At 44.2% G+C, this 25495-nt stretch overlaps 1 protein-coding gene across 5 annotated transcripts in view; it reads left to right on the top strand.

Annotated features, from left to right (window-relative positions):
• Nucleotides 1–12869, top strand: part of RDH10 (retinol dehydrogenase 10) — a 33539-nt gene extending 20670 nt beyond the window's left edge. The window contains exons 3-8 of one of the 5 annotated variants that reach the window (XR_010410640.1): nucleotides 2692–2790; nucleotides 4026–4171; nucleotides 5963–6094; nucleotides 6198–6253; nucleotides 10987–11219; nucleotides 12606–12869. Coding sequence is in view for 3 of the 5 variants with exons in the window: in XM_045896392.3 (XP_045752348.1) it covers nucleotides 2692–2790; nucleotides 4026–4171; nucleotides 5963–6094; nucleotides 6198–6321 (501 nt within the window). In the remaining 2 variants the exon portion in view is untranslated. Of the gene's footprint in view, nucleotides 1–2691; nucleotides 2791–4025; nucleotides 4172–5962; nucleotides 6095–6197; nucleotides 7583–10986; nucleotides 11220–12605 lie in introns of those variants that run through there. The other 4 variants (XR_010410638.1, XM_064588200.1, XM_045896392.3 and 1 more) reach the window with 4 other exon arrangements.
• Nucleotides 12870–25495: the final 12626 nt, after the last annotated feature.

Raw genomic sequence — 25495 nt, 5'->3', positions numbered from 1 at the left:
TGCGGACTCGCCAGGTAATTAAGCAGCAAGTTCTTATTGGTGTTCTATATTGTGTGTAATTTCTTGGGATTTAATATTGAGACTCCCCACTTAAGAACTTAACGGTAGGATCCTTTGTACTAAATCTATCCCTGTCTTTCAAGACTAGGCAAACTTTTAATACTGAGAAATGATCTCTGAGTCGCATCAAGAATACATTTTATACTTTTTTTTAGCTAACCTGGGAACAGTTAACCAGATACTTAAAAGAGGACTTATAGACTTGATTACTTAAGGATATGTTTTCTTATTTAAATTGGAATATATATCCTTCTTTATGATGTTACTTTATTGCAGTTTTGTGATATGATGGCCATATATAAGATGTAGAGCTTAAAATTGAACATATAATGGGAGGGTATGTGCTCTGGTAAGCGCTGTGAATTGTGCAAGACTGTTGAATCTCAGATCTGTACCTCTGAAACAAATAATGCAATATATGTTAAGAAAGAAAAAAAAAGAAGAAGAATGTAGCAGGAGGGGAAGAATGAAGGGGCGGAAATCAGAGGGGTAGACGAACCATGAGAGACTATGGACTCTGAAAAACAAACTGAGGGTTCTAGAGGGGAGGGGGGTGGGAGGATGGGTTAGCCTGGTGATGGGTATTGAGGAGGGCACGTTCTGCATGGAGCACTGGGTGTTATGCACAAACAATGAATCATGGAACACTACATCTAAAACTAATGATATAATGTATGGGGGTTAACATAACAATAAAAAAAATTTTTTTTTTTAAATTGAACATATAATTACCTAAAGTACCAGTTCTTGCCTTTTTTGGCTAACAAGCACACCAAAATAATAATTACTATCCTAATTACCCTAACCATTCCCACTTCTGCAAAGAAGTAAAATCCAGCTGAAACATATGTCTCTTGGAAGAAAGACACTCCAGCAGTAAGCCAGCTCTCCAAAGTTCACAAGGAATGTTATTCACATTCTCTCCTCCACAGTGCCCATCACAGGGTAGTAGTCCTCCCATAATCTTTGAAAAAATAGTCAATATCTTCCAGCTTAGTCTGAGGCAGCTGGGCAAATAAATATAAACAATTAAAATCAAAATACCACAAAACGTATAATTGCAAATGGTACTGACCATGTCTTAAAGAAATACAAAGTCAAGGTGGTGTAGAATTACATAAAGGCTCAACACCTTCAGTAAAGAATTATTTGGAAGCCCCTGTAACATAAGCACATTGAAAAGTGTAAGAGGCTTTGTAAACATGTGATTAATATTATACTTTGAATTACGTATGAGGGCATTGGGAGTAGATTGTCAGAGAAGAGAAGAGTTCATGGGTAAAACCTCACAGGTGAGAATAAGTGTGCCCTGGATAACCACAGTGAGGAGGCCCAGACAGATGGGGTATGAGTCGGTGGTGAGGGGGATTGCGTGATGATCAGGAGTCGGACTGGGAAAGACCTTGGGACACGTCACAGACATTCATCTGGCAACTGTGTGCATCATGGATTGGAATGCGGAGAAACTTCAAAATAAATGGAGTGACTGTTTTTGATCTTGTACATGCATAAGTTATTGTAACAAATCAGATATTTATGCAAAACTTCAGTGATCCCTTAGCCAGGAAGTCCTTAGAGAAGGGCATGCAAGTCTTCTTTAAGTCCACTGTGTATTGTTTGGGTTTTTTTAACTTCATAAATCATGGGGAAGCTGTGTTGGCAATGGGATATAACTCAACAGTAGACAGATTGCTCTTTGCTGCTTTCTTTTAAGAAGCAGGTTATAAAACTGTTGGGAGCCTGGTAGAGTAGTTAATAGATCATCTTAAGCAATTTGAAGTAATTTTTTTTTTATTTTTAAATACAGCCTTGTGTCTTGAAGGTGAAAGAGCCAGAGGGGGAAGAAAGAGTTTAGTGAATAAGAAATAAGGGTCTATTGCCCTGGAACTGCCACGTGCTCAGCTACACTGAGTGGCCGGGTACCTGCTTCTGTGGGAAAGTCACTGCCCTCTAAGCCCCCCAGGGGAGTGTGGTCATTCAGAATGCTGGAAGCTCCTGTCTGTTAGCATAGGACACATTTCTCATTATAATGATCCTGTACTTTTATCCTGCATTTTTACATCCTGAAATACTCTACCTCCTGTTAGTACACTTCGGTAAAACTTCGGATGCTGGAAGATGATGCTGGACGATCTCTTCATTCGGGGGTCTCTTCCTGTTTAGACATAGCCATAAGGGAGACATTAATACAAGGCACTTATTCGTGGGTAAGCTGGAGGCCCCTCACAGACCGTGAGATAGCTGTGTTAAAGTGTCATGAGCATAAAAAGATCCCTGACCTGGGAGTAGTTTAGATTAGCAGATAACTATCACTTGAAAGGTGATAAAGAGCCTTCGACTAATGGCTTTCTTTTCATCTCTGGCGATTGTCCCCCAAAACTCTTGTGTTACGGGTCTTGTTGGTCACGGCTTCTAATAGGCCTGCCACACCAATGATATGGTGTTATGCTAACCAGACAATCAAAGGATCGTCTCTTTTAGTAGATGTGTAAGATCTTGAAACAAATTGGAAAATGTACCATTATGTGGGTAAAACTGATTTCGTTATGTCGCTAAAACATTAGGTAGGATTGGCTTTTAAATGAAATTCACAGTGTCTGTTCTAAAGCTTTACTCTTACTTTTCTTTCAGACCACAAAGGCTTTTCTTCCTACCATGCTGGAGATTAATCATGGTCATATTGTGACAGTTGCAAGTTCCTTGGGATTGTTCAGTACTGCTGGAGTTGAGGTTTGTGAGATATAAAGCATTTCCTTCCTTCAATCGGTTTATCTTGTGTCGAGTGTACCAAAGTCCTCCGAAGAGTGCCTGCTGCCCATACATTCATGAGAGCACTCTGCTCGACCTGTGTGCTGTGTGTGGAATGTTCTGCAGTAGCCCAGGGCCAGCTGCTGAAGCGTACCTCTAATACCTGCTGCCATAAAATCACTTACCCTAGTTTGACAAAGCCTCAGCAGCAGGAAAAGTAGTAGAACTGCTAGTCCTCGGTATGCCCCACTTTCCTTAGCAGTTTTGCTTGATGATGGCGGGGAGGCACAGGGTCAAGAATGAAACCGTGGAGGGCAGTGGCAGTACCCCGGGAAACAGATACGTGAGGCCAAAGGTTGACGTCCTGTTTGGGTCAACTTGCCAAAAGTGAACTATCTTGTATCAGTCCATCAGAGGAGATGGTTATGGTGGATGTGAGGTGTCTTGCATTGTTAAGTTTGCAGAACTGGGCTTAATCAAACCCCACTCTTTACCATATTCCAATAGTAAAGCATGTGTATGTATATCGTTCTGTGTTGTTTGTCCTCTGGGTGCTTCTAGCATAAAATTGAAAACCTCACCCCCATGCAAATAGGCAAAAGGACACAGAATAGATGGCTTCCACGTTCTACATTGCCATTCCTACATTTAAGGTGGGGTAAGGGATAAGAACTTTCTATACCATGTGCTCTTAGATTAAGGTCTGGCTTAAGTTTACAAGGTATACTTACCATTTCCATTTTTACTTTACCCTAAAGAGAAAATCAGATCATAATAACTTATAACCTAAGCTAGATTTGCCTTTCTCTCCTAGCGATAATGAAGCAAACTGGATTTTCATTCTCCTTTACTGAACAAGAGACCATTTGTAAATTTTCCAGACACTTCAAAGTGAACCTCTCTCCATTTTTAGCTCCAGCTTGTTAGCTTTTATAAAATCCTTTATGGTAACTTCCCCAAAGTAATACGATACTTGGTCAATGTGGCAAAAAGTGTTCGTCTGTTTCTGCTGTTGCTTTGAAAATATTATTTCTGCACTGAACCACATCAGATATCTGTCTTTGAAAATGCTTTCCTTTTCTTTGCTTAGTCACCTGTAACCTTCTGTATCAAACATGCAACCAAAGTAATAGGATCAGGGAAGCTTGGGTTTGGTCGGTTTGGTGGGAGATCTGTGCACATACTCAGTGTTTCTGTTCTCTCCCCCTCTAACTCAGGATTATTGTGCCAGTAAATTTGGAGTGGTGGGTTTTCACGAATCCCTGAGCCATGAGTTAAAGGCTGCTGAAAAGGATGGAATTAAAACAACGTTGGTTTGCCCTTACCTTGTAGACACGGGCATGTTCCGAGGCTGCCGAATCAGGTCAGTGAGAACCTGTCTTATTACTGATAAAAAGCTGTTTTAGAAACCATCTTTCCATATTGGGAGAATACGTAGAATTGGATCTTGCACTTTATCATTTGACAATTAAACCTGTTACAAACCTCATTGATCAAGGTTTGTAAAATTCAGGTGAATAAGATTAACGAGTGAGGGTCTGGTACCATGCTGATACTAATGTGAGGAAGTCAATCTGGAAGCATCAGTCAGGAATTGGCCTCTTTGTACCTTCAAGGAGGAAACATAAATATCCAGGGTTTCCCTTAGAAGCTACTTCCTTAGGAGTTATTTTGTTTCTTTAGTATTAGTGTTGGTAAATGAATGTGACTTTGATTTGGATATGAAACAATGTGACTGTCACAAAAGAGTAAGCCTTTCTTCTAAAAAGCCCTTTGAATATTGCCCTCCAGATTTGGGAGCTTTCTTTTCACAGAGAGTATATGTAGGTAGATTCACTGTAACAGAATGAGAAGAACTATTTAGATTTACTAAAAACGAAATAAAATACCCACACACTTTGAAAGGAGGCATATGGGAATATAAATGTCAGGTCACGTCTGACTTGAACTAGCAGAGTAAACAAAACCACGAATCATTAAAAGGATACTTGTAAAGACATGCTTACTTGAGATCTTTGCTTGGATGAATTTGCAAGGCAAGGGTAGATAACCGAACCAGTTCCCCGTTGGTCAGGGCCGTTCTTAACACATCCTGAAGCTGGCCACACTGTGAAGTAGGTGGAGCTCCATTTGAGTCATTCCAATCTCTGGCTGACTCCAAGTCTGGACTGGGAACGGACTTGAGCTCTGCCGCTTTTCCCAAGCGCACGCACATGTGTGTGTGTGTTGGTTTGTCTCTTCATCTTGTATACTTAAGAGCCAATTGCCTAGGGTCTAAGGAGCCCTGTTTCCTATTTAGTTGCTTCCTATTTAGCATATGACAGGTGTCCAAAGCTGTGGTGGGACAATGAAAAGTGAAAGGAATAAATTATACTATTAGGTTATTTCAACGTGTCATGTAATGAATTCAGCTGAAGGTAGGATGTCTATATGCACTTTATTTCAGAGACCCCTGAGAGAAAATACCTTGGTTTTCCCTCTTGGGGCATCCAGGAAGGTATATCGCTGACTTACTTCACTCAGAAAAGTTACGCCAGTGTTACACGCCATCATTCTAACAACACTCAGCACTAAAAGTTTGGTATCGTGTTTGGGTTTAGTGTTTGTTATGCCAGACACCCTCTTCTTTTTCTACTGAAAAAAATAGAAAAATAATATGAAATACATTTTAAGGCATTTTAAAAATACTGTCTCGGGGCGCCTGGGTGGCTCAGTCGTTAAGCGTCTGCCTTCGGCTCAGGTCATGGTCCCAGGGTCCTGGGATCGAGCCCCACATCGGGCTCCCTGCTCGGCGGGAAGCCTGCTTCTCCCTTTCCCACCCACCCCCACTTGTGTTCCCTCTCTCGCTGTGTCTCTGTCTGTCAAATAAATAAATAAAATCTTAAAAAAAATAAAATAAAAACATTGTCTCACCTTACAGAAAAGCAGACCAATTTTGCTTTTTTTTTTTTTAACCCCTTTTCTAGACTATGCAAATAAAATATATTCATAGTAGGAAAATTTGGAAAATACAGAAAAATACAATGCAGAAAACAAAATGGACCTAAGATCCTGACACTTAGATAACCTCACTGTTAATGTTTGGATGTGTATTTCCAGTCTTCCCTGCTTTGTGTTTACGCTTAATTTCATTTTTTTAATATTTAACTTTCAGGAAAGAAATTGAGCCTTTTCTGCCCCCTCTGAAGCCTGATTACTGTGTGAAGCAGGCCATGAAGGCCATCCTCACCGACCAGCCCATGATCTGCACCCCCCGCCTCATGTACATCGTGACTTTCATGAAGAGGTAACTCTGTGGGTTCCCTCCTGGGTCAGGTCTCCCCGTGCCCACCCCCAGAACCTACCAAGAGCCGGAGTGCACTCACTAACAGACCCCTTTCTTTTTTCAGCATCCTCCCTTTTGAAGCAGTTGTGTGCATGTATCGGTTCCTAGGAGCAGACAAGTGTATGTACCCGTTTATTGCTCAAAGAAAACAAGCCACAAACAATAATGAAGCGAAAAATGGCATCTAAGGATCTTTTTTGTACGGAATATCATTTCTACCAGAAGACGATCAAGGTGTTTGTCTGATCCACATCAGCATTACTGACATTCTCTGGATTCTAAACCCATGTTGACTTTTTTTTTTAATCAACTTTAAAAAAATAAATAAAGTGCAAATTAACCGACTAGAATACTTGGAAAATGTGATCAGCAAAAGTGAGCTTACGTTGTTGCCAACAGGGTCCTTTGAGGCAGAACCCTAAAACGAGTCAAATCTTTTAGACAAGCACTGTGTGACGTCTCCAGGCTACCATTATTTTTCTTAAAGAGCAGAAAGTCTAGAGATGATAACGACAGTGTGTTTCACCTGTGTGGTGTTTTTTTTTTTAATCTCCATAGAGTTTATTAATTCCTGTAATTAAACTCTAGCCAATTGACACCCTTGCAACTTCAAGGACTGATAGTGCTATATTTTCTCATGTTTTCGAAGTTTCAGTTTTGCAAAGCCCGTGTGGCTGTTTGTGGTGTTTGTGGGTACAGCTCTTTTAAAAAGGAATTTTGAAATCTCCATCAATTCGAAGTAAATGATGTTTGATTGTTACATTAACAGGGATCAGGTTTCTTTTTTAAAGTCATAAGGACTAAAGTGTTAGCCAAATTTTTAATTTTGTCTCTGAAATCTTTCCTTAAGGCTCTATTCCTCTGGAGACCTAGTTATCCACAAAGGTCATACATTTTCTACCTGTGAATTTTGCTGCATCCAGAAAGTGCCCTTTCCTCAGGAAGTTGCTGTGCTTCATTTATTTGAATGGACTTTTATCTAGAATACATAGCAGCTCTGCAAAGGAACAGTTTCTAAAAATGGGAGCTTCTGCATTAAAAAAAAAAAGTCCCCATTTTTGTGCCAACTATGATTAGTGAGGGGGAAAAAATCATATTCTATGGAGTACGTATGGAAGGTTGTAAAGATTCTTTTGAAAGTTTTATTCACATTGTAGAACAGCAATTGACATTTTTACAGTATTTTTTTGTAAAGCAAACTATTTTGTGCCTTGAATTTGGTAAATGTGTTTTAGTGAAATGTTGTTAAAGTGGACTTCTACCTCTGTATCTAAATGTATACCATCCACTTGTAAATTACTATAAACTATTATGTGATTGCTTTTTTTTTTTTTTTAGAATGTCTTGTTTAAATAGCGACCGATGTTTAAGGCTATTAAAATAAGCCACCTTTTACTAATTAATTGGGAAGTTTTATAAAGGACTGATTAAATTTAAAGAATTAACTTACATGCCACTGACAGTGTGATTCTTAGTGATCACCAATATTGTAGAGAAAAGCATTGTGTTCCCTTTTTTTCATATTACACCTTAAAGAAAAAAAATGTTTAAATGGGGTAATGTTCGGGAACAGCCATTAACAACTTAGGGTGCCATACACTCAAATTCCCATTGTTACCATCTACTTAGATGAGATGCTGTATCAGGGGCTTGTTTATCCTGAAAGTGGGAAAATACCGTCTCATTACCTCGGTTAGTTTGCCCCACAGAGCAAATCAGCACTGTAACCACATACAGGAAAGTCCTGCTCACTGCGAGTGTCCCCAAAGCTGGTCTTAAGGAATAGCTTCATTTATGTTTGAATTTCTCTAAAAAGTATCACATTCTAAATATAATGCTACTTTGACGATGATTGCTGTTTTCTCTAAACATGAACTCTCCCCTCGTCAAACCTACATACTAGTGTTGATCACATAAGTAATTGCCGAAGTTACTTTTCTTGCTGATTAATAAACTACGCCCCCTGCCCCCCGCCCCACCTCGTCATTCATGCTGACTCTCTGTTCTCTTTTTTGTCATCTGGCCCCTTCAGGCCAACGTTCAGGGCCACTGTGCTAGCACCCAGGGAGCACTTCTGTCCCTCACCTATAACTGATTTGTGCCCTCCTTCCCACCCCCCCCAACCTTTCAACCAGTTTAATGATAATCATATTGAGTGGAATCAAAAGTTGTGAAGCCAGCAAAGATAAATTCCAACTATTTTTTCCCCCTTGATCTACCAGGTCTGCCACTCTGTCACAAAAGATTAGATTAGCTTGACAGGATTGAACTACATAAAGCCAGCCTTGGGGGGTGGGGGGGGGGGGTGGATGTGGATGTGTGTGTGTGTGTGTGTGTGTATCCTGTTTCCTTGAAAGACTATAGCTTTCAAATTTTTTCCAAGTTAAAAAAGTCAAATGTCGTTTTCAAAGTTTTCTTTTCCAACTGGCAGAAATAATTCTAAATTGGTGTTGATCTGAATCTTGGAAATTTGCTTTTGCCTCCAACAAAATTTAAAATCAGTGGGGTTTGGGGGAGGAGGGTAGTTCTTCCCATGCCAAATGTATTGCCTGTGTCTGATTAAAAAGAGGAGGAGGGAAAGCGAGGCTGTGTTGAGCCAGAAAGGCTGGGACACGGGGCCAGGGGGCCAGGAGCATAGTCAGCAGCCACCCACAGTTAAGAGGCATCTACTAAGCCTGAGGGCCTAGCTGAGGGACTCGAGTAGCTTGCTGTTGACTCACCCATTCGAATACCAGTAACTATGTGAGTACGCTACAAATGAAGCCTCAGCGTGTGACGAGTTCTCAGCAAGGTGGCATTTGAGAGAAGCCTTGAAGACTGAGGATGTAGCAGATGGAGATGAGAATGGGAGCTTGTGCGTTCCAAGGAACTGAAGGTCAGGAAAGGCTCAGAGGGTGAAAAAGAAAGATTATACTCATTGTGCCTGACATAGGACACACGAGGAGAATGCCATGCGTTCCCTAAGTGGATCCCATCTTGAGGATAGCCTCCATTCCAGGCTGAGGGTGGAGAAGAGAGAAGCCCTAGGAAAGGACATGTGCAGAGTTGTGAAGTTAACAGAATCAATTCAGTTGCTATCAAGACTTTTGGAATACAGGAAAGCTGGGAGACGAGGTAGGAGGGAGGCTATTGCAAAAGTCAGGCGTAAGAAGCGATGAGCATGAAAAGGAAGAGATGGCTGCTAGAGTCCCACTTTGGAGCCTAATGACTTCATAACGACTCATGAGCCGGCTTGTATTTAAGTGGCAGCAGCAGAACAGTGAACCTGATCTGAGAAGCATCTTGGAGATGCTGGGTGACGATCTCTGGCCCACAGGTGGACATCCAGATCTGGTCCTCGGGAAGGAGGCTGGTGCTAAGATTCTGGAGACATCTGCAAAGAGGCTGTGCCATGCAGTAGAGCTGGTGGGGGAGGGGGAAGCATAGGATAAGAAGGGCCAGGGACCACAACTTGGGGAACATGAGGGAGCTGCCGAAGGAAAAGGCTTAAGAGGTGACGTTGGAGAAAAGTTAGAAGAATCCAGACTAGAAACAATTATCTCCTCTGCCTGGACCTAATCTCCAGCCTGAGTCACACTTAAGAAAGCTCAGTCTGGCCCAAGGAAAAGCGTCTGTGTGGCCAGCCCTGGGGCAGAGACGCAAAAGGTGAAGGGCAGTGTTAACAGATAGCACATGGAGTCTTTAAACGAGCACTCGGGTTTCTAGTAACTGAATCCATTGTTTAAATGACCAAAGGGAAATTTCTTCCTCGGTGAAACCTAGAAACCGTTGTTGGGCAGTTTTGTTTGCTTGGCCTCGGAAGCATGACTTGCTTAAATGTGCAGGCAGCGTTTCATGAGAACCCTAGAGGAAAAACAAAGTACATTTCCAGTATCATCGAATGGATACATGTTAGCTCGAATGAACTCTTTTTACTTGCCAAAAAGATGGGACAGGACCTGCCTCCATCTGAGAGCTCAACGGGACAGTCTCCTATGTCTCCTAGGGGCTTCCCTCAAGTACTGAACTCAGCACAAGCCAAGCCTGCTCCGGGCACGTCCCTAGGTCAGGATGGACACCCTCTGCTCTCCCCGGCTCTCCCTGGGAAGGTCGAGACAGTTGTGTGGGCGACCACGGTTCTAGGTGTTCTTTGGGACGACTCCGGGTGCTCGCGGTTCCTGCGTCACACTCAGATATTTCAGAGCACTGAACCGCTTTCCTGACTATCTTTTTGGGAACTGTTGGGAATGTGCACTTGCGTCGTCCAGAATCCTACTTGCTGAGTAATCATTTCTATCTCACTCGCTCTGTTTCTGTAGAGCATGTATATAGTGTCTTCCAGGAGCTCCCAACAAGCTTTTTAGCTGTAATTATTGAAACCTTTCTAACCTACTAGCCAAAAGCAAGAGCATTGATTAGCAAGAAAAACAAAGCATCTTCAGCCCAGATTCTAAGTTTGAGGTTTTCCTGACAAGGTGATTTAAACCATGCTGAATGTTCAGAGCAGCCATGAAAAATGCCCCCTCACCTTGCCCGCACGTCCTGGGTGGTCCACGTGAACGCCACCCGGCAGGCCTCCCCTCCCTCACGGCGGGGGCGCCGGGCTCCTCTCACCCTGGCCCCGGCCAGCCTGGCTCTGTGCACGGCCTGCCTGGTCCAAGAGACTAGCGGGCAGGTGGGGGTCTTGGCCCCGACACCCTCACATAGTGTCCCCCAGTTGTAGAGTTCCCGTTTGAGAGCTCAGTGTTGTGGATTGAATCACGTCCTCCTCAAAGAGGTAACACTGATGTCCTAACCCCCGGTTCCTGGCAGTATGACCATATTTGGAAATAGGGTCTTTGCTGTGTAATCACGATGAGGTCATTTTGAATTAGGATGGGCCCTGCGTCCAGCGCCGGCATCTGTCTAAGAGAGACGGACACACACAGGGAGAACACCATGTAAAGAGAGAGGCAGAGACTGGAGTGATGCAGCTACAAGCCAAGGGGAACCAAGGGGTGCCCGCAAGGAGGAAGCAAAGAGCAGATTCTCCCTCGGGGCCTCTGAAAAGGAATCAACCCTGTGGAAGCCTTGATTCCAGATTTCCAGCCTCTGGGACTGTGAGAGAGTAAGTTTCTGTTGCTTTAAGCCCCCAGTTTGCCATACTTCGTGAGGGCAGCCCCAGGCAATACACACACCCGGGGCCTGCAGCCTTGCCTCCAGAAGTCTCTGGTGTGTAACTGGGCAATGATGATAGCAGGCCCCATCTCAAGGTTATTGTGAGGGCTATCCCCGGGAAACTCGTCCTGTGAGAGGACGCACAGAAAGCACAAAGAGATGGCATGGGGTGGAATCACACGAACCTGCTGTTATTCAGCCATCTTGGACCTAAACAAGAGCCATACCCCACTGAACAGTTGAGCCCAACAGCAATGAGGGCCATGGCGGTGGCGGGGGGCAGTGCTGCTATCCGAGTCCTTGTGGATGGTCCTGCTTGGTTTTTCCAACGGTCCTCAATTCACTGACACTGGCTGGGTGTCCACCAATTCAATTCAATTCTGGCACTACTCAGAGTCAGCACAGACCCCGCAGGTTAAGGGCTCAGTCCTGTAAGACTGCCCCCACCTCATATGCCAACTGCTAATGGGGGCCCCAGGCTTCCCACACATCTGCCCAGCTGACTATAAATTGGGGGCTTTCCACCACCCCCACCTCAGGTTTGATAATTTGCTAGAACAACTCAGAACTCAGGTAAACGCTATTCTTATGATTACAGTTTGTTATAGAGGATACACATGACTAGCCAGATGAAGAGGTATGTAGGTCAAGGCACACATCTTCCATGCCTTCTGGGGACACACTACCCTCCCAGCACCTTAATGTCTTCACCCACCCACAGGCTCTCCAAATCTCAGAGGTCAAGAGTTGTTATGGTGGTTTTATTACCTAGGCTTGTTTGATTGGCCACCATTGGCCACTGGTGAATGAACTCATAATCTCCATCCCCTCTTCCTACCCTGGAGGTTGGGAAGAGGGGTGGTCGAAAATCCCAACCCTCTAAGTGTGGCCAGCCCCTCCCTTGAAACTAACTACATGCCCACCCTGTGTCATCTCAGTAGCAGGAACTCAGGTATGGTAGAAAAAGGCTTTTATGAATAACAAAAGACACTCCCATCACTTAGGAAATTCCGAGGGTTTTAGGAGCTCTGTGCCAGGAACTGGGGGTAAAGACCAGTTATACATATTTTTTATGACACCACAAGCACCTACTGTGTTGCAATGACTTATTTGTACATCTGAGGACAAGTGTCCTATTTCATTCATCCCATGTGGTTCCAGTCCTACTCCTCATATAATACTAAGCACACAATAGATGCTTAATAAATGTTGACCTGCATGACCTTTGTGCTCATCACATAATACCTGCTGGTCTCAGCTGGGAAATAGAAAGGGACTTTCCCAAGTCTTCTGTGTTCGAAAGGATTTTTTTTTCCCTGTTCTGTTGCTTCTGAAGGAACTGCGAGGACAGAAGAAATTTCTATTTATGTGCCCTTCGAATCTTTTCTCTGACCAACCTCACCGGTATGCAGAGGTGACTGAAGACCAGAAAAAACTGTGAGGCAGCCCTACAGATGCTGGTCCTCCAGCCCTTCAGGACATCTGGCCAGTCTTGGAGAGAAGGAGCGAGAGAGACAACAAAAATTAGCTGGGTCCTGAAAAGGATGAGCGTTGACGCAGACACAGAGAACTTTAATCTGACCCCTATAACACCATTTTCTTCTGGCTCAATTGACAATGGAAAGCTTGTCCTTTGGGGAAAATAAAATAAAATAAAAATAAATACATAGAAGTCTCTATTGTCCAGAAGCTGCCCTTTATTTTTTTATTTAAGATTTTATTTATTTATCTGACAGAGAGAGACAGAGCAAGAGAGGGAACACAAGCTGGGGGAGTGGGAGAGAGAGAAGCAGGCTTCCCGTGGAGCAGGGAGCCCGAGGTGGGGCTCGATCCCAGGACCCTGGGATCATGACCTGAGCTGAAGGCAGACGCCCAACGACTGAGCCACCCAGGTGCCCCCAGAAGCTGCCTTTTAATTTCTACCCCTTTGCTCTGACTTTGGCAATGGCATTGTCAGGTTTTAGGGGATTTATTGCAGGATGGATACTGAAGGGTCTTTGCAATAATCCCGGAAGTGGACCTAAGATGTCTTTCTCATGACGGCCTCTGGAGCCCAGTGCTCTGCCCTCAGCATTCCTGAAGCAGAGGGAGGCCCTCGAGGACTGCGAGCTGGGAAACGCAGAGCCTGGCCAGGGAGTAAAGAAATGAATACGGCTGTCACGGAAGGAACTAGATGGAGCAAAAGCTGCAGCCCCGGGGGAGATTCCCTAACCACAGTTCCTCCAGCTGCTCGGACTTCCTGCTCCACCACCGCCTGGAGTCTGTCCCCAAAGACATTCCCGCGGCCAGCTGAAAGCCCAGGAACCATTCCCCCTTACCTGCTACAGATGCAGGAGAGTATGTTCTGGAGAAGAGGGATTGGCCAGGCTTCCCTCTCGGGGACCCAGCGTTTGGGAGCAAGTTTCATGCTTGCCTCTAGGCTTTAGCTCAGTGAGCCACGCAAGAAGAAGAAGTTTGTGCAGTTTGGGCACTTTGGGTCTATTTTCCATGAAGAGCTATCCATTCGAAATGATTTCTCTTAGAAGGGAAGAAGTAGTATTTTATGTATGAGAGGGAAGGAAAAATCACGTAATTTTAAAGATCAGTTCAGTGTCAGCTAAAGAGGAAAGGATGAGGTTATGGAAGAGGACTAGAGAAAAATGCGCAAAATGTCAGGATTTACCGGGCTCTCCCCGGCAGCGGAGGCCAGTAGGCTGACGTCGATGTCTTAATGAGCCTAGGGTTTCTAGTGTTTTCTTATTGCCTCTGACCCCTAAAATCAGATTCATTTGAAATCAAACCAGTTACACACTGGAGAATTTGGGAGGTATGCTTAAAAATCGTCAAGATGATAAATTTTATGTTATGTGTATTTTACCACAATTAAAAAAAAAAAGCCTAGAGGGGTGCCTGGGTGGCTCAGTCGGTTAAGCGTCTGCCTTCAGCTCAGGTCTTGACCCCGGGGTCCTAGGATTGAGCCCCATGTCGAGATGTCACTAGAAAAGTGCTCCGTGGCCACAGACTGTTCCCAGTCAGTATTAACACTCCTCAGTCCCGAGGCGTACTCCGTTCTGGGCAACCCTGGGAACGCAGCTGCTGTTTATGCCTCATGGTGTGTTTGATCCTGGCTAGACCAGGTGCTCTCCTTGAATCAGGCTTGCATCTTGGTTTTTTCCCTCCTCCTGGAGTGCTTGGCGCCCAGAGGCAGTCAGGGCACATGAGTGAATGCACTGGACACTTGTCTTCCTGCCAGAGCAAAAGAAGGAGTTGATCCAGTGGGGAACCAGCTCTCTAACTGGATTGGGGTAGAGAGTAATGGAGATCAGAATGACTTTTCCCAAAAGTCATCTGATCCTTCACCTCCGTTGTAGATGACTGAGGTAAAGCCAGAAACCACGAGGCTGAGGTCCTGGGGGGTGGGGGGGAGGTGGGGGACTGACAGCCCATGAGCAGTCCACATTGCTGGCTGTCGGCTCAGATAAACTGAATGGAGACCCCAGTGGCAGAGGGCAAATGACTGATAGTCCCAGGCTCTGGGGCCAACACAGATGTTATCTAGTAAGGAACAGGCTGGCCCTAGGCTCCCCCGTCTTCAGGCTGCCTTTTCTCAGCCACTCACACACCCGAGTCATAGCCTGACGACAGATTGCGACAACCACCTGTTGCTGCATCCAGGGACGATTCTAGCCAGATCGCTCCTGTGGTTCTGCACACTGAGAACCTCTGGGCGAAACTTCCCATTCTTCCTCCTCCTCCTCCTCGTCCTCTTGCTTGGCCTTGTCCATTTTTGATTGTGCATCATTTCATTCCTGCATTTTTCTCACACTCACATGCCTTCCCCACCTCCATTCCCAACGTTGTCCCGGATTTACTATCTCCCTGGAGATCTTTGACCTCTGGCCGGGCCATTCCTACTATTTTCCCACCCCTAACATCAGCTCCTGAGCTCACTCACCCCCCTTTCTCCTGGGCCTGCCTTGGGTCTTACTCCCCCCAGGGGCCCCATCATTGCCCCACCAGAAATGCAGTCTCTTTTCTGCCACTGAGGTCTCAAAGGCCCGAGTTCTTGCTAGGGGCACTCACCATTCACATCCCTCCTGAGAGCAATTGGAGAGCGAGGATCTTACCTTATCCATCTTTGTATTTCTCTTCCTAAATGCCATTACCTCACACCTGGTGCACAATTTGTGCTCAGAAAGTGTTTATTGAAAGAATGCATGCAACTCAATAATAAAAAGCCAAACAGTCCAATTAAAAAATGAACAATATTCCATTGTGTATGTGTATAAATATATATATATCACATCTTCTTTATCCATTCATCAGTTGATGGACATTGGGGTTCCTTCCATAATTTGGCTATTGTTGCTAATTCACATGGGGGTGCATGTACCCCTTAGAATTAGTATTTTTGTATTCTCTGGGTAAATACCTAGTAGTGCAATTGCTGGATTATAGGGTAAAGTTGTGAGATACACACACATGCACACGCGCGCGCACACACACACAGAGACACACACACACTGGAATATTACTCAGCCACAGTGGGGATGGAGCTAGAGAGTATTATGCTAAGTGAAATAAGTCAGTCAGAGAAAGGCAAATATCATATGGTTTCACTCATATGTGGAATTTAAGAAACAAAACAAACTATCATGGAAGAAAAAGGGGAGAGGAAGACCAAGAAGCAGACTCTTTTTTGTTGTTTAAAGATTTTATTCATTTATTTGAGAGAGAGAGAGAGCGCGCACACAAGCAGGGGGAACTGCAGGCAGAGGGAGAAGCAGGCTCCCCGCTGAGCAGGGAGCCCGATGCGGGGCTCGATCCCAGGACCCTTAGATCATGACCTGAGCCAAAGGCAGCCGGCTTAACCGACTGAACCACCCAGGCACCTTCTATGATTTTATTTCTATGAAATGTCCAGAATAGACAAATCTGTAAAGACGGAAAGTTGATCAGTAGTTACTTAAGACGGGGTAGGGGTGGGAAATGGGGGTGTGATAGCTAAAGGGTACAGGGTTTCTTTTTGGGATGATGAAAATGTTCTAAAATTGACTGTGGTGATGGTTGCACAACTCTGAATATACTAAAAACCATTGAATTACACATTTTAAATGGGTCAGTTGTATGCTATATAAATTATATTTTTAAAAAAAGAATAAATGAATGTCTTTAATAAGCTTTTAACATCCAAGTTTTCCATTCTTGTTTGCAAAATTCATGCACTATCCCAGTGGTCCATGACATACCATCATTTCAAATTTGCTGGGGCCCAATTTCAATTCCACAAGCCAAGAAGCTGGCTGGGACACCTGATGGAGTCCTTGGGCCTACTGGGAGACCGGAGGCTAGCCCGATTCCTTCGCTCATGTGGCATTAGTGTTCTTTATACATGAAGATAAAAGAGAAATAGTAGAAATTCTAATACCATTCTGTTTCTTTGTGAGCAAAATGGTCCTGCTCAAGGGGGAGGGGAAGCCATAAAGTCAATAGGTATGAAAATGTGATGGTGCCTACTAATTAGACTTATGAGGAAGTCTGAGTTTCCTCAGGAAATACTGAGAGTCTGGTGAGTTTGGAATCCTGGCTTTTAGAGGGAGGAAGTCACCACAAATCTAGAAGCAGAGGGTCTAGATTTGGAGTGTTCATTCCACCAAGGCAGCTCCGGCCTGGTATCCGTACCCAAACAAAACACACTGGCTGGACATAAAAGGACCTTCCATACAAGTACCAAGCCTTCAGGGTCAAGGATCGCCCAGGTAAGTGGGCCTCACCTAAGGCTCCCAGGCTGGCGATGGAGGATCAGGAGAATGAAGCTTTGCTGGTGGGGACAGTGCAGGGCTAGTAGGGTGGGGATAGATGTAAGGGGCAACATGATGTCAGTGGTGATAGGATCTTCCTGCAGCCACAGGGGAAGGAGGCCACAGACTAGACTACCTTGCCATCCAGGGTCTGTAAACAAATGCTCAGTCTCACTGGTAATCAGGGAAAAGCGATTTAAACCGCAAAGTGATACCATTTCTTTTCTTTTTTTAAATAATTTTTTTAAAAGATTTTAATGTATTTATTTGGGACAGAGAGAGAACACAAGTAGGGTGAGGGGCAGAGGGAGAAGCAGACTCCCTGCTGAGCAGGGAGCCCGATGCAGAGCTCGATCCCTGGACTCCAAGAATCATGACCTGAGCTGAAGGCAGATGCTTAATCAACTGAGCCACCCAGGCACCCCAGAGATATCATTTCATGTCTATCAGATTGGCAAAAAGGGAACAAATCTGACACTACAAGTGGTTGTCCAGGGTGTGGAGCAACAGGAACTCTCATAACCGCTGGTGGGCATGTACAAACTCTGATACATCCGGCAAAACTGAAGTCATACCTGCTGCGTTACCCCACAACCCCCACCCTCGATAGAAAGCCTAGAGAAATTCTCACAGGTGCTCACAAGAGAATCAGAACAAGAATGCCCTTGTAGGATGTTTGTATGACCAAATTAGAAGCAACCAAAATGTCCATCAAGAGGAGAATGGACACAGTGTGATGTGTTCATTCAATGGATTATTACAAAGCAGTGGAAAAAAAAAAAAAGAATGAACTACTGCTATCTGCACCCACAAGGATAAATCTCAAAATGTACTGGTGAGGGGCACCTGGGTGGCTCAGTTGGTTAAGCGACTGCCTTTGGCTCAGGTCATGATCCTGGAGTCCCTGGATCGAGTCCCGCATCGGTCTTCCTGCTCAGCAGGGAGTCTGCTTCTCCCTCTGACCCTCCTCCCTCTCATATGCTCTCTCTCTCTCTCATTCTCACTCTCTCAAATAAATAAATAAAATCTTTAAAAAAAAATGTACTGGTGAATACAAAAAGTAAATTGCAGAAAGATACATTATATGACGTAATTTGCAGTTCAAAAACAGGCAAAACTATTTTAGGTTCCTTCCTGGGTGCACATATTAAATAAAGGTGTAAAAACATACGTGAAATGTTAAGCACCAAATTCAAGATGGTGGTCATTTCAGAGAAGGAAAAAGAATAGGGTCTGAGGATACAGGGGCTTAAATTGTATCATGTTTTCGTTTCCTTCTAAGGCTCTGTATCTGAATGAAGTATAGAAAAGTGCTAAGCTCTAACAAACAGGCAGTAGATACCTGGGTGTTCTCTATTTTGCCTTTTATTCTTTTCTCCATGCTTAAAATACTTTAGTTTTCTAAAAGTCCAAGGTGAATAAAAGAGAAGAGAAAAGAAACGCATGGATCTCTTTCCGTATTTGCCTTCTAAAACCCTGCAAACCTAAAAAAAATTCCTTAGAGGAACAGAGAGGCATAGACTAAGTCTTTGGGACCAGGGGGTTTAAGAGGGTAAAGTGATCCCACTTACCCTTACACCAGGAAAATACTCCCAGGGCTGGGGGACACATAGGAGAAAGATGGATGAGAAGCCATGACAGAGAATGTAGATTCTGTGGTCCCTGGATAAAGAATCCCTCTTCCTCCTCCCCCATGCAGAGTCCTGGGGAAGTGGTAACAGTTAAGACAGTGTTTTAGGATTTAAGTGCAGAAGAGGCCTGTGTCCCTCTCCCAGGGACGTTGTATGGCTTCCCACCGCCTTACCCGTGGCTGTAAGTGGGGACAGGGCCCCAGTCAGTCTCCACCAGGACCCCTGTGGGCCGCCCATGGAGCTAGACAATGCCATTGAAGAAGCATAGAATCCAATTAGGCGTCATGAAATAGCTCTAAGGGCAAAAGAATATACAGGGGTGGGGGGTTCTGAACAGAATCAGGCATTAAATAAATAAGGTGGAACAACCTGGGCAGGGGGCATTGCAGAATCAGATCAGGTGGGATACTGGGGCAACCACTTACCTTCAACCCCAGAGATTCCAACCTCTCTAAAAGCATGGAGTTCCTGCTGACCGTAGTTCAACTTGAGGTGCGTGTCATAAGGAAAACTGGATGCTGTGTCCACAGAAAAATCCCTTTTTGCTGTGTCATCTCAGGCTGCTGGAATGCAAACTACAACTTGCTTAGTTCAACTTTACTGCTTCTTTTGACCTTGTCTTTTGACCTTGGGAAGGGTTCAAATTAAGTATTAATACTTTCCTGTTACATTTTGCAACAACTTGTGTATACTGGGCATTCTGAGTGTTTGTAATGGTTAAGAGGAACTGGCATTAAAGAATCTAATCTATCAGCCTCATGATTCTGACTTAAAATGGGGAATTGAGTAATTGTTTAGATTTGTGATTTTACTAGGTTTGTAAACAATATTGGAATGTTTATGAGAACTTGAGATGCACTATATTTTTTTTTAAAGGTTTTATTTATTTATTTGAGAGAGAGAATGAGAGAGAGCACATGAGAGGGGGGAGGGTCAGAGGGAGAAGCAGACTCCCCGCCGAGCAGGGAGCCCGATGCGGGACTCGATCCAGGGACTCCAGGATCATGACCTGAGCCGAAGGCAGTTGCTTAACCAACTGAGCCACCCAGGCGCCCGAGATGCACTATATTTTTAAGTTCAATTTATTATACTTATTAGAATTGTTTTAGCATTTGGGAATGTTCTGATTGTTAGGTATTTGAAGTGCTTATAAATAAAACCAAATATATTAAATTTATAAATCCACTTTAAAGTATGTAAGGGGATTTAATTAACCAAATGAAAAAAAAAGCCCCTTTAAGAGTGATTGTTAAAATTTACTAGATTTATAAGTAAAATAATGAAAGTTGCAGGTTGAACTCAAAAACTTAAGGAAAATTAGGGGTTTTTTTCAATATATTGCTTAAATAAATTAAGTATAATTTTTTAAATGTATCTACAGATGGTGTCTCTTCTACACACAAAGCTCCCCTCGAGGACATTACAAAGAGCAACTCACACTAGCTATAGCGCTTTACAGAAGTGGCAAAGGGGCTGCCCAGGGCCACGCAGTGAGAGGGACAACATGTAGAGACACCAGAACATGCTGACGTCAAGGGCAAAATGTTCCTCTCCACAACGCCTGCCACTGCATAAGCACAGAATCTCCATAGAATCTTTTTTCTACCTTTTTATTATGAAAAATTGCAAATACACAAAAAGTTGAAAAACATATAGTACATTGAACATCCATATACCTAGTTTCAACAGTTGTAACCTTTTTTTATACTGGTTTTATTTACATCTATCTGTCTGTCTATCTATCCATCTGTCTGTCCTACAGAACCATTTCAACCATGACACTTTATCTCAAGATGCCATTGGCCCTAAAGCTCTGACCTTTTGACCTCCAAATCTGTGCCCACCTCCCTTGGCTTTCTGTGACATGGTGTTCTCTTCCTTCTTTTCCTCTTTGATCATCATGTGGGAGAATCACACTCTGTGATTGGACCTCAGGGGACCCTTTGGTTGGCAAGAGGGACACACAAATGCATCTACAGGTGTTTGAGTGGAGACCCACACATGGACTACTAAAGAAGCAAAGGAATATATTTATATATCTACATATCTGTCCATTGAATAGCTGTGATGGGGCACCTCTGTTGGATAAGCTCAGGGTTGGGGGCTGGAGGGTCTATTCCTCAATATTCCTCAAATATGTCTACCATCCATCCCCCTTAGGGCCTTTGTACTAGCTCTTTCCTTTGTTTAGAACACTCTACTGCCCAGATTTATACATGGATCAATCTCTCACCTCCTGCAAGTCTTTGGTGAAAAGTCACCTTCTCATTCAGCTCAGGTCATGATCTCGTGGGTCGTGGGATCAATCCCTGTGTCAGGCTCTGCACTTAATAGGGAGTTGGCTTGAGATTCTCTCCCTCTGACCCTCTCCCTGCTTGAGAATGCACTCTCTCTCTCTCCCTCTCTCAAATAAAACAAAATAAATCCAAAAGTCAGCTTCTCAGTTGGACCCACCCCATCCCCCTGGTGCTGCTTTATTTTCCTCCAAATAATGTAATATGTTCGATGATTTTACTTACTGCTTGTGTTTACTGCCCATCTCACTGTGCTACAGTGTAAGCTCCCTGAGGATTTGCTTTGTCACCGACATATCTCCAGTACCTGGGACAGGGCCTGAACATCTCATAGTACGATTTCGTTAATTATTTGCTGAATGAACTAATAAGAGAATGAATGACTTGTAAGGTACCTTTTAGCTCTAAGAAGCTGGGAATTTAGATAGTAGAGGGAAAGAAGACTGGATCTGGAATCAGAGGGCCTGGGTTTGAGTCCCAGTTTTGTCACTCATAAGCGAGGTTATCTGAGAATGTTAGCCGAAAATGTATGAGCCTCAGTTTCCTCATCTGTAAAATGGGGTTATAAAACACAATATTTGTTTTGTGCTTGCTCTGTTCCGGGCAGTTACCAAGCACATTGCCACCTTAACCAAATTATAATGGGACCACCTGATATTACATGTCTCCTAATGTGATAAGCATATTCAGTATACAGCATCACCTATGAAGCATTTTTGTCCAGAATATTTAACTTGAACTTAAATAAGTGTTTTGACCTAACTTCTTTTTTATAAGAAAACCAGGGAGAAGCAAACAGATTAAAACAATGTCTTGAAGAAAAAAATAGACAAATTCAGAATTTGGGACATTCTTCAAGACAACCGGCCTAGCCACTGGAAGTATATTAGCTTATGAAAGTCATGATAAAGGTGAAGGGCTATTCTAGATTAAGATAATATAAAGAGATGTGCAACACATGATTCTTGCTTGGAATGTGGTTCAAGAAAGCATCAGTTGGATAGGCAAAAACTAGAAACAACAATAATACCTATAACCAGTTGAATGAATAAACATATTTATAAAATATATATAATGGAATATTATACAGCAGTACAATATTCTGTACTGAAGCCCCTCAGTGATGGTATCTACCTGTCCCACCTCTGCCTGCAGCCTCTCACAGGTAATTTTTGTAGACAACGTGAGAAGAGCAGTGACTAGCAGGCTGAATAATCCGTTTGTTTGAACCAGTAAGTAGCTGGAGGTGAGGCCTAGTAGAAGAACTTGAATTTACAGCTCTGGGAAACTAGGGTTTCCAGTCTTTGCAAACCCCACCCTCGATTTACCAAACTGGAGATGCATAGACACTGCGGAACATCCCAGGAAGAAGTTCTGGAACTTCTCAGAGAGTAGAGTAGGGGGTACCATGCAAATCTTGAGCCTGCCCTAGATGTGCCAAGCCTGCCTTGAGCTTGGGTTCTCCAGGCTGGATTTCCACACCTATCCATTGAATTAAGAACTTGGGCTGGACTCTCTTGGGTCAGTGTTGGCACAGGCTGCTTCAGGATCTTGTGAAGCCAGTCAAAGCCGGGGTGGTGCCATGCTGATCACAGAATGCATTCATTCATCCACGGTGCAGATGAGGGCTCAGCCCCAAGTATGCAGCGGGGATTCGGACCCGAGCCCTTGCTCTCAGGACCTGCCTAGAGTTCCTACAGCTGGATGAAGGGGTTATCCCTAAGTGGGGAAGCTGTCCCACCATGAGCATGAATGGCTCCTATGGAGGGCCCAGATGCGCCCTTTAGACCAGGACAGGGGACACTCTCCCGGGGGCTCCCGCTGCCCTCCAGCCCACCCTGCACTCAGGCCCCCACTCCCCAGGTGAGAATTGTCTTCCACCATCTAAAACAGCTTTTGCTCAGTGGTGCTGGAAGAAAGGCTTTAAAATGGATAAAGTCATTCAAGGTGACTTTCTTCTCACCCCCAAAGTAAGATTTCTTGCCAAGATTTCACGCTTTTTCAGACTTGAAGTGAGAGCATGAGAAAATCAAGGGAGCTGAAGGGATCGAAGATAAGGCAGAAGAAGCCATTCTGAGGAAAGGTTCCAGGGGAATTTCCCTGGGAGGATTTTCTGGAGTGTTGGGGTTAGGTTGGCCAAGTCTCATGCCAAAAGGACTGAGGTCCCCCGGTGGGACAGGGTGGGATTCAGAGGTGTGGGGAGGCCACGGTGGAAGAAGAGGCTGGTCTTCCTTTCTGCCCACAGTGCCCAGGCAGCTGTGGTCCGGGGGACTAAACTGCCTTTTCAGATTCTCCTTCTTCCATTCCTGGCCCCGAGTCTGGTGATCAGAGATACACAGATTGTAAAGTGTTTCAGCCAAGTGTTGCTTGAACCCAAGAGGAGCTATTAACTGAGACCATGCTCCTTTTGCTTTGAAGGCTGAGGCGGACAAATAACAGATGAGAAAGTTCTTATGTAGTTCAAATGGAAGACGGTCCATAAAGAACTCCGAGGAGGCTGGTGAGCAGAGCAGAACAAACATGAGCTTGATAGCCCGTGTCCGGCTAAAGCCGAAATACAGAACGCTAAGGATAATAATAGCAGACACTTACTGCATGCTGGCTTTCATTTATTAACTCATCTAATCTTCACAGCTACCCTGTGAGGCAGTTACTATTAATAAACTCAGTTACAGATGAGAAACGAAGGCACAGAGACATTGACTCATTTAGCCCAAGGTCACATCCACCGGGGCGCAGAGCCAGGACTGAAACACCTGGAAGCGAGTTTCAGAGTCGACACTGCCAGCCACTCCCCTTCCTCACTTGCTCTCACTCTGAGTCAGGGACTGATGTCTCTGTTTAACAGAGGAAGGTGGGCTCCGATTCCTCAGCCACACAGGGATGTAAAACAGGATGCAGGAAGCCAACCCCGCGCCCTGGGGAGGGAACCACAGTCCCAAGGGGAGGAACCACATTCTCTGGATGCATCTTCCTGTGAAGTACAACCCCAGACGAAGTGATCCAACCAAGTCCTGCCTCTGGTTCAATAACATCCAGGGAAGGAAAAGATGCTCAATGTCATTAGTCATTGGGGCAATGCAAACCAAAACCACAAAGAGATACCACTTCACACCCTGTAGGACGGCTAGAATCAGAAAGACAGAAAATAAGTGTTGGCGAGGCTGTGGGGAAATGAGAACCCTCGTACACTGATGGTGGGGATGTACAATGGTGCGGCTGCGATGAAAAACAGTCTGGCAATCCGTCAAAAAGTTAGATATAAAGTTACCATATGACCCAGCAAGTCCTCTCGTAGGTATACACCCAAAAGCACTGAATCCCAGCTCTGCCCTTTTATAGTGATTCGAACGGATACTTGCACATGAATGTTCACAGTTGTACATGAATGTTCACAGAAGCTCTGTTTAGGACAGCCAAAAGGTGGAAACAACTTAATGTCCATCAACAGATGAACAAACAAAATGCTTATATTCTTACAATGGAATATTATTCAGCTATTAAAAACAAATAAACCACTGATAACGTGGTTGATACAATGTGGGCGAACCTTGAAGGCACTAAATGAAAGAGGCTAAAATGCAAAAGTTCCTATATTCTCTGATTCCATTTATACGCTATCTCCAGAATAGGTCAAACTATAGAAAGAGAAAAGAGATGAGTGGTTTCTAGGGACAAGGCTGGAGAGGGGTCTGGGGAGGGATTACTTAACGGATTACAGGGTTTCTTTTTGGGCTGATGAAACTATTTTCAAACTATATAGAGGTGACACTTGCACAACTTTGTGAATATACTAAGTCCCACTGAATTGTTCACTTTAAAACGGTTGATTTTAAATTACCGGAACTTTACCTCAGTTTTTTGAAAAAGCAAAAACAAAGCATAAAGTGCAGAAGAGGGGAGAAATGTAATTTGGCATCCGCTCATCTGAAAACCTAAGTGCTTTGGTGGATTATGGCTAAGTGTGAGCCACGGATGCCATCATAATGATGACTAACACGTACATGGTGGGCTTCCTCTGTCCGGGCGCGGCCCTAGCGCTTCCCACGGATCGACCCATTGGCTCTTCACCACCGTGAAGGCGAGGCCCGGGGGCTGCATGGTATACTTACATGCTACACTGGAAACAGGCAAGGCTGGGATTCAAACCCAGGCACTCTACTTTGGAGTCCACTGTCTTTCCACAGCAATAATGATAATGTTGAGAGTCGCAAGAGCCCCAACATTTACTGGGTCCTGAGAGTGTCAGGTATGTGCTAAGAAATTTGCTTACTCTCTCATTCCATGAAGATTTGTTATATTCTGTGCCGGTTGTTTTCGTAGGCGATGGGTCACATCAGTGAGCGAGACAGGAGAGGTCCCTGTGCTCATGAGGCTTACATTCCAGGAGCAAGAGACAATGCACAGATAAATGTGAATATTACATCAGGCAAGGGCTGATCAAGAAAACAAAGTAAGGAATAGGGCTGGAGGGAAGCTAGTGTAGCAGGGAGATCCGGGGAGACTGCTCTGAGGAGGTGA

The sequence above is a fragment of the Mirounga angustirostris genome, unplaced genomic scaffold (genome assembly GCF_029215605.1).
Source record: "Mirounga angustirostris isolate CCGP_5_RB_7025 unplaced genomic scaffold, mMirAng1.0.hap1 SCAF_4, whole genome shotgun sequence".
In the NCBI taxonomy this organism is placed as follows: Eukaryota; Metazoa; Chordata; class Mammalia; order Carnivora; family Phocidae; genus Mirounga; species Mirounga angustirostris.
Note: the sequence above shows the minus strand (reverse complement) of the source record. Positions and strands in the feature narration are given on the sequence as shown.